The sequence below is a fragment of the Astyanax mexicanus genome, chromosome 22 (genome assembly GCF_023375975.1).
Source record: "Astyanax mexicanus isolate ESR-SI-001 chromosome 22, AstMex3_surface, whole genome shotgun sequence".
Lineage (NCBI taxonomy): Eukaryota > Metazoa > Chordata > Actinopteri > Characiformes > Acestrorhamphidae > Astyanax > Astyanax mexicanus.
Genome location: NC_064429.1, coordinates 36,297,732 through 36,310,959, shown reverse-complemented (window position 1 = coordinate 36,310,959; position 13,228 = coordinate 36,297,732). Strand labels below are relative to the sequence as shown.

Below are 13,228 nucleotides of genomic sequence, written 5' to 3'. Positions count from 1 at the left end.
GCTTAAATATTAAAAAGTATCGGTATCAGTATCGATATCGGCCACACTGGCCCTGCGTTTACTTGGTATCGGATCGATACCAAAATTCCCGGTATCACAAGGTAGAGAGTGAAGGTAGGAGGGTGGGGAGAGGGGAAAGAGAGAAAGGTGGGAGGGGTCGGCTGACTCTACAGAATGGCTCAGCTACAGGATGATTATTTTAACAGGGTTACACTTTTTTTATTTTATTACAAGTTGTTAGAAACTACTAAACTACTAAAGTTATTTGTTTCTTTAAGCCAATAAACCAGCTTTTAAATAACCCCTGTCTCGCTCAGGCCTGACCGTGATGGCCACCTATGAGGAAGAACTGGCTAAGATAGAGGCGGGTCGTCAGGATCTGGTTGGTGCTGAGAAGTTGTTTGACCTGCCAATCACCACGTATCCAGAGCTTCTGAACGTCCAGCGGGAGATGAGAGCCCTGAGGCAGATCTACGAGGTCTACAAAGCTCAGCAGGTGAGACTGAATCCAGATACAGCCTGAACTTTACTCACTCACCCATCCGAAACCCTTTGGTGTGTCTTGGGTGTGTCTCGGGTCATTGTCATGCTGGAAGACCCAGCCACAACCCATTTTCAATGTTATTACTAGGGTAAGGATCACTTCAAATCACTGAATTCAGGTGTTGCAATTACTTATTTCCATGGTCACAGGTGTATAAAAGTAGCAGCTATGCATGCTGGGTGCTTCTACAAACATTAGTGAAAGTGTCTTGGGTGGGTCTTGGGTCATTGTCTTGCTGGAAGGCCCAGCCCCAACTCACCTTCAATGTTCTTACTGAGGGAAGGAGGTTGTTGGCTTTGCGAAATCTTGCGATACGTAAATCACTGAATTCAGGTGTTCCAATAACTTATTTTCATGGTCATAGGTATATAAAAGTAGCAGCTAGGCATGCTTCAGGGTTCCTGCAGGTCCTTAATAAGTCTTGCAATGTCTTAAATTTAAGAATATGGGTAATTAAGGGCTTAAATTGTGTTAAATTTACTGTAAATTTGCTGTAGGTATTACATTTTCAATTTTCAGATGGTGTGTTTAATGCCAGTGGGAGAACATAGTGACCCATAGTAAACATCATAAATCTAATCCTTGGAGAAAATTAAGGTTAACAGAGAGCTAGCTAATATTAGCAGCTAGCTAGGTAAAATACTAACTTTAGTGGCAAGCTAGCAAACTTTAGCGGCGAGCAAGCTAACATACTAACTTTAGCGGCGAGCTAGCTAACATACTAACTTTAGCGGCAAGCTAGCTAAAATACTAACTTTAGTGGCAAGCTAGCAAACTTTAGCGGCGAGCTAGCTAACATACTAACTTTAGCGGCGAGCTAGCTAACATACTAACTTTAGCGACGAGCTAGCTAACATACTAACTTTAGCGGCAAGCTCGCTAAAATACTAACTTTAGTGGCAAGCTAACAAACTTTAGAGGCGAGCTAGCTAACATACTAACTTTAGCAGCGAACTAGCTAACATATTAACTTTAGCAGCGAACTAGCTAACATTCTAACTTCTAACTAAAAAAAGCAAGCTAGGCAACATATTCACTTTAGTTAGCTTAAACAAGCTTGCTAATGTTACCAGGGATAAAGCTATGGTTAGCAGAGAGCTAACTAACATATTAACGTCAGCGGAAAGTTAGCTAACATTACCGGGGAGAAAACTAAAGAAATTATGACATATCAATTATTAAATATAATTATATTATATTTATTGAAGTCTTAAAAAGGTCTTAAAAAGCATTAAATTAGATTTGTTTTAATGGAGCAAGAAACCATGTTTTACAAACATTAGTTAAAGAGTAATGGGTGCATCTCAGGTCATTGTCATGCTGGAAGACCCAGCCATGACCCATCTTCAATGTTCTTACTGAGGGAAGGAGGTTGTTGGCCTTTCAAAATCTTGCAATACGTAACTCAATCCATCCTTCCTTCAATAAAGCGCAGTCGCTTTATTTAGTATTTATTGTGCTGTTTATCTGTATTTATCTTGCAGGCTGCTAAGACGGAGTGGTCTCAGACTCTGTGGGTGAATCTGAACATCCAGCTGCTGCAGGAGGGCACGGAGGGCTTCATTAAGAGTCTGAGGAAGCTGCCGAAGGACGTGAGGGCGATGCCCGTAGCCTTCTTCCTCGAGGGACGCATGAAGGAGTTCAAGGAGTCTCTGCCCCTACTGCTGGACCTGAAGAACGAGGCGCTGAGGGACAGGTACCGTGCATAAAACTGAGCAAGTCACATTTTAAGCTCATTTTAGGGCAATAAATCTTATTTGAGCTATTGTAATCATACATTTACCACAGCAGTGCTATTCTAATCATGCATTTACTTCAGCACTGCTGTTCTAATCATACATTTACCTCAACAGTTCTTTCTAATCATGCATTTACTTCAGCACTGCTATTCTAATCATACATTTACCTCAGCAGTGCTATCCTAATCATACATTTACCGCAGTAGTACTATTCTAATTATAAATTTACCTCAGTAGTGCTTTTCTAATCATACATTTACCACACCAGTTCTGTTCTATTCATACATTTATCTCAGCAGTGCTATTCTAATCATACATTTACATCAACAGTTCTTTCTAATTACACATTTACCTCAGCTATGCTATGCAAATCATAAAGTTACCTCAGCAGTGTTGTTTTAATCATGAATTTACATCGACAGTGCTATTCAAATCATAAATGTACCTTAGCAGTGCTATTCTAATCATGCATTTACCTCAACAGTTCTTTCTAATCACACATTTACCTCAGCTATGCTATGCAAATCATAAAGTTACCTCAGCAGTATTGTTTTAATCATGAATTTACATCGACAGTGCTATTCAAATCATAAATGTACCTTAGCAGTGCTATTCTAATCATGCTTTTACCTCAACAGTTCTTTCTAATCACACATTTACCTCAGCTATGCTATGCAAATCATAAAGTTACCTCAGCAGTGTTGTTTTAATCATGAATTTACATCGACAGTGCTATTCAAATCATAAATGTACCTTAGCAGTGCTATTCTAATCATGCATTTACCTCAACAGTTCTTTCTAATCACACATTTACCTCAGCTATGCTATGCAAATCATAAAGTTACCTCAGCAGTGTTGTTTTAATCATGAATTTACATCGACAGTGCTATTCAAATCATAAATGTACCTTAGCAGTGCTATTCTAATCATGCATTTACCTCAACAGCTCTTTCTAATCACACATTTACCTCAGCTATGCTATGCAAATCATAAAGTTACCTCAGCAGTGTTGTTTTAATCATGAATTTACATCGACAGTGCTATTCAAATCATAAATGTACCTTAGCAGTGCTATTCTAATCATGCTTTTACCTCAACAGTTCTTTCTCATCACACATTTACCTCAGCTATGCTATGCAAATCATAAAGTTACCTCAGCAGTGTTGTTTTAATCATGAATTTACATCGACAGTGCTATTCAAATCATAAATGTACCTTAGCAGTGCTATTCTAATCATGCATTTACCTCAACAGTTCTTTCTAATCACATATTTACCTCAGCTATGCTATGCAAATCATAAAGTTACCTCAGCAGTGTTGTTTTAATCATGAATTTACATCGACAGTGCTATTCAAATCATAAATGTACCTTAGCAGTGCTATTCTAATCATGCATTTACCTCAACAGTTCTTTCTAATCACATATTTACCTCAGCTATGCTATGCAAATCATAAAGTTACCTCAGCAGTGTTGTTTTAATCATGAATTTACATCGACAGTGCTATTCAAATCATAAATGTACCTTAGCAGTGCTATTCTAATCATGCATTTACCTCAACAGTTCTTTCTAATCACACATTTACCTCAGCTATGCTATCCAAATCATAAAGTTACCTCAGCAGTGTTGTTTTAATCATGAATTTACATCGACAGTGCTATTCAAATCATAAATGTACCTTAGCAGTGCTATTCTAATCATGCTTTTACCTCAGCAGTGCTATTCTAATTATACATTTACCTCAACAGTGCTATTCTAATCATATATTTCCCTTCAGCAGTGCTATCCTAATTATAAATTCATCTCAGCAGTTCCATTCTAATCATACATTTACCTCAGCAGTGCTATTCTAATCATACATTTACCACACCAGTTCTGTTCTATTCATACATTTACCCCAGCAGTGCTATTAAAATTGTAAATTTACCACAGCACTGCTATTCTAATGATGAATTTATATCTTTAAGCCGTGTTATTCTAACCATACATTTATCTCATCAGTGCCCAGTGCAACTCTTTAAAAACACAGCATTGTTTATTTGATTGGTTGTTTCCTCTCAGGCACTGGAAGGAGCTGATGGAGCGCACTGGTACCAGCTTTGAGATGAACCCAGAGACATTCACACTGGAGAACATGTTCGCCATGGAGCTGCAGAAGCATGGAAACGTCATCGGAGACATCGTCACCTCCGCTGTCAAAGAGCTCAGCATAGAGAAGGTAAATCTGCTGTTACATCGATCATTTTCATTTCTAATGTGTAATTTTTTGCATTTTTTAAAAAGAAAAGTTATTTTTATGGGATATTTTTGGGGTACATTTTAAGAATGCATTAGAATTATTACAAAACAAATACAGCAGCAGAACAAAGCACAATGGTACACAAACAAAAGATAAAACAAACAAAATAGATTCCCAGATATGCACAAAAAGACCAGATCTTTTCAATAATCATTTTAATATTCATTTTTTAAAAGGACTTCATCATATTCTTGTTCTATTATGTGTCTCTTCTCTTTTTCTCTCTGTTTTCCTGCCCTCCTATTTGTCTATTTACCCTTTCCCTGCAGGTGGCCCTGTTCTTCCCGTGTCTCATTTTTTGGCTGTGTTCATTTTAAGATTTGCCCCCTTGTTTCCTGTCCCAGGTGTTTCTTGTCACTTCAATGTGTATATATATAGTCTCTTGTTTCAGTGTTTCTTGTGGGTTCCTGTGCGTTTTTCGTCAGTCGGGTTGCTTGTTTCTTTCTTTCTGCCAGTCTTTATGTACTCTGTGTTTCTTTGTTGTTTCCGTTTTTGTTTTATTGTTTGCTTGTGTTGTTTGCTCTCTCTCTTTTATATTTTGTCTTTTATTTTTCTATTTTTTTTTTCTAAAATTAAATTTTTCCAACTTTATAAAAAAAATAGTTTTTTTACATTGGTGAATATTAAATTACTAAATTAATAAATATATTTAGTAATTCACTTGGCAGAAGAACACTTCCTGTCGTGTGTTTGGTAATATTAGTATTTGATATTAGTATTATTGTTAAAGTTACAGACTTTATTTATTGAAAGATTGGTCTTTGATTGGTTCTCCACAGGGTGTGAAGGAGGTGGTGGACACGTGGGAGGTGATGAAGTTCAGCGTGCAGCGCTACTTTAAAGGCACTCAGGAGCGCGGCTACATCCTGGGTTCTGTGGACGAGATTCAGCAGAATCTGGATGATAATGCCGTGAACCTGCAGAGCATGGCGGGTAGTCGCTTCATCGGGCCGTTCCTGAACGTCATCCAGCAGTGGGAGAAGAACCTGTCTCTCATCAGTGAAGTTATTGAGGTATATTTTCTTATTTTTTTATATTTTCTTACCATTTAATATGTAATTAATATGTATTCATGTGATGTATTAGAACACAACGGTAAATCCCTTAATGCTACTTAAAACCAACACGAACGTGTGAAAAAGGTATATATCTGGGTCTGATAGAGAGAGAGAGAGAGAGAGAGAGAGAGAGTACAGTAGATCATGCTGCTACTCCATCAGCAGCCGGAGTCTGAGAGAGAGAGAGAGAGAGTACAGTAGATCATGCTGCTTCTCCATCAGCAGCCAGAGTCTGAGAGAGAGTACAGTAGGGCATGCTGCTTCTCCATCAGCAGCCGGAGTCTGAGAGAGAGAGTACAGTAGTTCATGTTCCTTCGGAGTCTGAGAGAGTACAATAGGTCATGCTGCTTCTCCATCAGCAGCCGGAGTCTGAGAGAGAGAGAGAGAGAGTACAGTAGGTCATGCTGTTTCTCCATCAGCAGCCAGAGTCTGAGAGAGAGAGAGAGAGAGTACAGTAGGTCATTCTGTTTCTCCATCAGCAGCCGGAGTCTGAGAGAGAGAGAGAGTACAGTAGGTCATGCTGTTTCTCCATCAGCAGCCGGAGTCTGAGAGAGAGAGAGAGAGAGAGAGAGTACAGTAGGTCATGCTGCTTCAGCATCAGCAGCCGGAGTCTGAGAGAGAGAGAGAGGGGGAGAGAGTACAGTAGATCATGCTGCTTCTCCATCAGCAGCCGGAGTCTGAGAGAGAGAGAGAGAGAGTACAGTTGGTCATGCTGCTTCTCCATCAGCAGCCAGAGTCTGAGAGAGAGAGAGAGAGAGAGTACAGTAGATCATGCTGCTTCTCCATCAGCAGCCGGAGTCTGAGAGAGAGTACAGTTCGTCATGCTGCTTCTCCATCAGCAGCCAGAGTCTGAGAGAGAGAGAGAGAGAGTACAGTAGGTCATGCTGCTTCAGCATCAGCAGCCAGAGTCACAGAGAGAGAGAGAGAGAGAGTACAGTAGGTCATGCTGATCCTGCATCAGCAGCCGGAGTCTGAGAGAGAGTACAGTTCGTCATGCTGCTTCAACATCATCAACAGAGTCAGAGTCTGGGTGGGTTAATTGGGAAATATGTGAAAATTATGAGAACTGATACTTATTATGGGATATTGTCCTCTTCTGAATCTCTCCAGGTGTGGATGTTGGTGCAGAGGAAGTGGATGTACCTGGAGAGCATCTTCATTGGAGGAGATATCCGATCTCAGCTGCCAGAAGAAGCCAAGAAGTTTGACCACATTGATAAAATGTTTAAAAAGGTACACCATACAGACAAAAGTATGACAAAAGGCACACGTTTAATCATTATTTCTGCTGAAATCAGGGAGCTTAAAAATAGTTAATCTTGCTTTTGTTTGAGTAACTGTCTCTAATGTCTAGAAAGTTTATTTGTATAGCACCTTTTACACACAGAGGCAACTCAAAGTGCTTTACAGAAAGATTTAAACATGAAACTCTTCCTCATTCTCTGCAGCAGCTGGTAAAGGAAAATATTCAGAAAAACCAGTCGATCAGGAAAAGCACCGTGTCTACATCAACCCGTGAATTAGTATTCATGGCCCCGCCCACCTCGGCTCGGGACCGCCCACAGGCAGAGCTGAAGCCGGGCGGCGACTCCGTCTCATCAGATAGATGATAACTAACAGCGCTAGGAACAGCATGCAGTTCATTCCTGTGTTATTTGTGTGAATAACACATCAGTGTTTATATACTTTACCCAGTAATTCACAGCTAAGAAACAAATGGTTAGAATTAGTCTATGGAGGAAAACCACCACCAGCCAAGTACTATTGAGATAAGTAGGTGTAGAGATGTTTAGAACAGTTCTGTTTACACTAGTTAAAAGTAAAAAAAAAAATCATTTTTGAAAAATGGATTTTTACTTTCTGGATCTGGACTGCCCACCTCTGTGTGTAACTATAGGTTTAAATAGGATCTCCGGTGGATTTGGTGTTTTACAGAGACTCTAAGACTAGGTCAGTGTCTGAACTGCACTTAGCAGGGCATTATTACACATGTTGTAAAGACTGTTATTAGTGTAAAAATGTCTTTATTTTAAAATGTTTTTAGCTGTTGTTCTTCTTCTACCTCACAGTGCTGTTAGCCAATCAGAATCTGGCTCATGGTGAGTCTCACCACTTACGGTTGTTCTCTTGTCCTCAGATCATGTCAGACACGGTGAGGGATCCAGGAATTAAGAGGTGCTGTCTGGTTCCAAATCGCCTGTCCGACCTGCAGAACCTGAGTGATGGATTGGAGCGCTGCCAGAAGAGTCTGAACGATTACCTGGACTCCAAACGCAATGCCTTCCCTCGCTTCTTCTTCATCTCCGACGACGAGCTGCTGAGCATTCTGGGAAGCAGTGAGCCGGCCTGCGTCCAGGAGCACATGATCAAGGTATCGAGAAGCAGAGAATAAAGGATAAGCGATATATCATGAAATTTCAAACGTATAGATTTTTTTTTTTTAACGTATAGAGTTTCTTTGATTTTACCAAATTAAAAACCTCTGGAATATAATCAAGAGGAAGATGGATGATCACAAGCCATCAAACCACCAAACTGAACTGCTTGAATTTTTGCACCAGGAGTAAAGCAGCATAAAGTTATCCAAAAGCAGTGTGTAAGACTGGTGGAGGAGAACATGATGCCAAGATGCATGAAAAAAAACTGATTAAAAACCAACCAGGGTTATTCCACCAAATATTAATTATTTCTGAACTCTTAAAACTTTATGAATATGAACTTGTTTTCTTTGCATTATTTGAGGTCTGAAAGCTCTGCATCTTTTTTTGTTATTTCAGTCATTTCTCATTTTCTGTAAATAAATGCTCTAAATGAGAATATTTTTATTTGGAATTTGAGAGAAATGTTGTCTGTAGTTTATATAATAAAACAACAATGTTCATTTTACTCAAACATAAACTTTATTTTTTACAGAGCTGTATATATTGAACATAAACTCTAAACTCTCTAAGACTCACCCTCCATTTAGACTTACTGAAGTCACTGTTACTGCTTCATAACTTCACTTGGTGGCGCTTTAATCCCTAAATGAATATGATTAATAAACCTGCGTTAAATAATAAATCCATAATTCCTGGTATTTGGTTATTTAGAAGTATTTTATCCTTTAGTAACAGTAACAGATGCCATAAAATATTGTGAAGAGTTTACCTTGTCATATATTCAGTATCGTGATACTGATATTGATGGTGTTTTTTTTCTGTTCCTGCTCAGATGTACGACAACATTGCGTCTCTGCGTTTCGACTCCGGGACGAACGGGGAGACGGTGGCGGGGGCGCTGGTGTCGGCGGAGGGGGAGGTGATGGAGCTGAAGCAGCCTGTTCCTGCAGAGGGTCGGGTGGAGGACTGGATGACTGCGGTTCTGCTGGAGATGAGGAGAACCAACAGACTCATCACCAAGGAGGCTATCTTTTACTACTGTCAAAAGAAGAGCAGGTACATTAATAATCAAATCAGTATTAAAGCATAATAATAGCAGTGGTCATAATAAAGAGATCACTTCAGTTTCTGAATCAGTTTCTCTGATTTTGCTATTTTATGTTTGAGTAAAATGAACATTGTTGTTTTATTCTATAAACTACAGACAACATTTCTCCCAAATTCCAAATAAGAATATTGTTATTTAGAGCATTTATTTACAGAAAATGAGAAATGACTGAAATAACAAAAAAAAAAGATGCAGAGCTTTCAGAACTCAAATAATGCAAAGAAAACAAGTTCATATTCATAAAGTTTTAAGAGTTCAAAAATCAATATTTGGTGGAATAACCCTGTTTTTTTATGCATCTTGGCATCATGTTCTCCTCCACCAGTTTTACACACTGCTTTTGGATAACTTTATGCTGCTTTACTCCTGGTGCAAAAATGCAAGCAGTTCAGTTTGGTGGTTTGATGGCTTGTGATCATCCATCTTCCTCTTGATTATATTCCAGAGGTTTTCTATGTGGTAAAATCAGAGAATTTTTTTCAAAGCTGTATATATATATACAGTATTTTACAGACTATAAGACGCACCGGATTATAAGGTGCATTTTAAGCTACACTAGTACGGAACAGGGGTGTCGCCATGTTTTCCTTCTAATTCAGCAGGTCTCATCGCTGGGTGATGTGGGGGTAACTAAGTTATGTAAAACTATGCTAAGTAAACAAAACTGTAATTCTTAAAAAAAAGCATTTTCAAACAAGTCAAATAAGCGCTGGATGTTAATCTACACATCTACAATCTTTCTCCTGAAAACTGTTTATTTGGGTGAGTAAAGCGCTTCCGTTTATTTACAGTAAGCTTAGATTTCCAGATGTATACTAAGGCTGGGTGCAGCAGCATTGGCATTATTGCTATCCGGGGTTAGCAACAGGCTACAGGCTGTTAATACTGAACTCTGAACGGTGAAAGAGCTAGTACTGCATTTATTGGCTAATGCTAGTGCTGCTCTAGCTTTGGTGCTGGAGAAACTTCACTGAAAACTCCCTCTTATAATGCTGTACTTCAGCGAAACGTGGCTTTACTGCTCCTCAATACCTGACTGATAGAATTTATACATAAGGAGCACCGGATTGTAAGTTGCATTGTCGATTTTTTAGGGGAAAACTGAAGGATTTTAGGTGCACCTTATAGTGCAAAAAATGGTATATATATATTTATTAGTAATAAAAACTTGCTGTTTGTGGGTCAGGGTGGACTGGATGCTGGACTACCAGGGCATGGTGGTGCTGGCAGGGAACCAGGTGTGGTGGACGTGGGAGGTGGAGGACGTTTTCCAGAAGATGAGCTCCGGCGAGAAGCAGGCTATGAAACAATACGCCAAGAAGATGCACCAACAGATCGATAACCTGGTGAGACGCATCACTCAGCCTCTGAAGAAGAACGACCGACGCAAACTCAACACTGTCCTCATCATCGACGTCCATGCCAGGGACATCGTGGACAGCTTCGTGAGAGACAGGTACGAGATATACACAGTGCTATTGGCTGTTGTGTTACTATTGACTTTAAGTATTTTAGTATTTTAGTTTAGTCAGAAATTCTAGAGTGGAGCGGCTGTCTAACTGCCTACTTTTTAAAGACTCTTAGGAGATCACAAGTTGAAACCCCATCAACGAAATTTAATTGATTGGGGATTAAAGGGGACATATTATGCAAAACTCACTTTTTACCTGCTTTTGTATTTCCACTGGGTATCGAATGCCCCTATGAACACTTCAAGCGCCAAAAAATCCATCCATACATTTTCTATCAACCAGCTGAAAGAGTTTGCTGCAGGAATCATATGTTTCTTGATTATTTTCATTCATTTTGGTTTCATTCAACTCGGTCAAACAGAGCAGAATTAGCCAGCAGACTTCGTCTGAGGGAGGGATCTGTAGCTACTGTTCGTGACAAATAATTAAGAGTTTTGGGCTTCTATCTCTGTTACACATGAACTAACTTGTTAACTTTTTACAGTCAGAGTAAACATAGGGCGTGGCCAGTAGAAACTTATTTGCATAAAAGTGACAGAGCCTGTAAATGGCCCATTTTGAAAGAGACTGAAACTGCTAAGAATAGAACTAGTAAGATCTGAGAGAGTGATTTTGTGTAAAAAACATCATGAACATGTTTTATATAGAATATAGACCTTCATTATTATAACTTGTGTAAAAAGATGTATAATATGTTATATTTTCATTATGTATAAACAAAATTGATCCTAAAAGAAAAGAAAATGTTACTTTTGAGATTTAACTATGAATAAACTAAATCAAACCATGCTGAAATATGAAATATAAATTAAACTAATCATCCCCTAGTGAATCATTATAAAACTGAATCATAGTTAAATTTTATATGTACTGAAATTGTGGATTAACTGATTAAAAGGCTCATAATAGCATCAAACCATAGTCAGGAGTCTGAGAATATAGAAGCTCTTTCATGTTATAGGGGATGATTTAACTTGAAGTTGAGAATAAACAGTAAAAAAAAAACTGTAGGGAAAGAGCCACAGAGTTACAAAATATTTTATACATTTTAACTGCAGATCATTTACTTATGTTTTTAAAGCACAACTCAATATGCATTATTGACCAGACCGAGAAAAATGTTAGAAGACCTTTTAATTGAATTAAGTTGGAGCAGAAAACTCTCTGTAATCAGGAGGATGCTATTCTCAGAGCTGTGGAATTGGAGTTGGTTCGGTTTGTTCGGAAAAAAAAATTCCCAAGACACTAATTAAAGCCAATAAGTATTATATTTTCAGTAGTAAATGATAAAATGATCAGGGTGTATCATCAGATATTAAGGAAACATGCTGAGTTAAAGCACTGTTTGAACTATGCTGTTTGTCATGGTATCTGTGTTTCCAATGCACAACAGCAAACGAGCGGTGCTGCAGCATGGAAGCTAGTATGCCAACTGGTTCAGCTGTCATACAGCCGGTATAACAGGTTTAGCTTAGGCTAACACAGCTAGTGGTGCATAAAGCTAGGTTAGCTAACTACTGATAAAAGTTAACTTGAGCCAGTTTATAATGTTCAAACAATAAAAACACTCCAGATGTATTCATTAGCTGATTAATTTACACTCTATTGCACACTGTGTAATAGAGTAATTACTACCTCACTGGTCTTTTTTGCACACTGCAAAATTTGCACACTGTCTTGTTATTTATTATTCTTTGTCTGTATTGTGTTGTATTGTCTGTCTGCACTTTTGTACTGTTGCACTATTGTTCTGTCTACACTGTGTTTATGTGCACCATGGTCCCTGGAGGAACGTTGTTTCGTTTCACTGTGTACTCTGTATATAGCTGAAATGACAATAAAAACCACTTTGACTTTGACTTTGACTTTGACTTTGAGTATCTCCACTGCTGTTGTGTGCAGTATTACAGATGCTGGTGAGTTTGAGTGGGAGAGTCAGCTGCGCTTCTACTGGGATAAGAAGCCAGACGACCTGTTTGTGCGTCAGTGTTCTGCTGAGTTCTCCTACGGCTACGAGTACATGGGCCTGAATGGCCGGCTGGTCATCACCCCGCTCACCGATCGCATCTACCTCACACTCACACAGGTAACGATCAGCCATCTATAATTATAAGCAGTTAGACCGTAAGGCTGATCAAGAACTGTGAAATTCTCAGGAGACTGTATACAAACAGACACACATTTTCACAAACACAGAACTGTATACAGTACAGCCCAAAAGTTTGGACACACCTTCTCTTTTTTAATGCGTTTTCTTTATTTTCATGACTATTTACATTGTAGATTCTCACTGAAAGCATCAAAACTATGAATGAACACATGTGGAGTTTTATGTACTTAACAAAAAAACATGTTTTATATTCTAGTTTCTTCAAAATAGCCCCCTTTGCTCTGATTACTGCTTTGCACACTCTTGGCATCATTCTCTCTAAGAGCTTCAGTCAAGAGGTGGAAGGAAGGAGTTCCCAGAGGTGTTTATTAGCACTTGTTGCTCCTTTGTCTTCTTCACTCTGTGCTCCAGCTCACCCCAAACCTCAAATCTGGATTGGGTTCAGGTCCGGTGACTGTGGAGGTTCAGCTCATTTTTTGTTAAGTACATAAAACTCCACATGTGTTCATTCATAGTTT

At 38.9% G+C, this 13,228-nt stretch overlaps 1 protein-coding gene across 1 annotated transcript in view; it reads left to right on the top strand.

Moving 5' to 3' along the window:
* dnah10 (dynein axonemal heavy chain 10) overlaps window positions 1–13,228 on the top strand; it is a 103,152-nt gene that overhangs the window by 33,667 nt on the left and 56,257 nt on the right. The window contains exons 23-31 of the mRNA XM_049470610.1: window positions 318–496; window positions 2,029–2,240; window positions 4,344–4,500; window positions 5,361–5,594; window positions 6,750–6,872; window positions 7,777–8,010; window positions 8,853–9,076; window positions 10,315–10,584; window positions 12,503–12,686. Of these exons, the coding sequence (XP_049326567.1) occupies window positions 318–496; window positions 2,029–2,240; window positions 4,344–4,500; window positions 5,361–5,594; window positions 6,750–6,872; window positions 7,777–8,010; window positions 8,853–9,076; window positions 10,315–10,584; window positions 12,503–12,686 (1,817 nt within the window). The remainder of the gene's footprint in view (window positions 1–317; window positions 497–2,028; window positions 2,241–4,343; window positions 4,501–5,360; window positions 5,595–6,749; window positions 6,873–7,776; window positions 8,011–8,852; window positions 9,077–10,314; window positions 10,585–12,502; window positions 12,687–13,228) is intronic.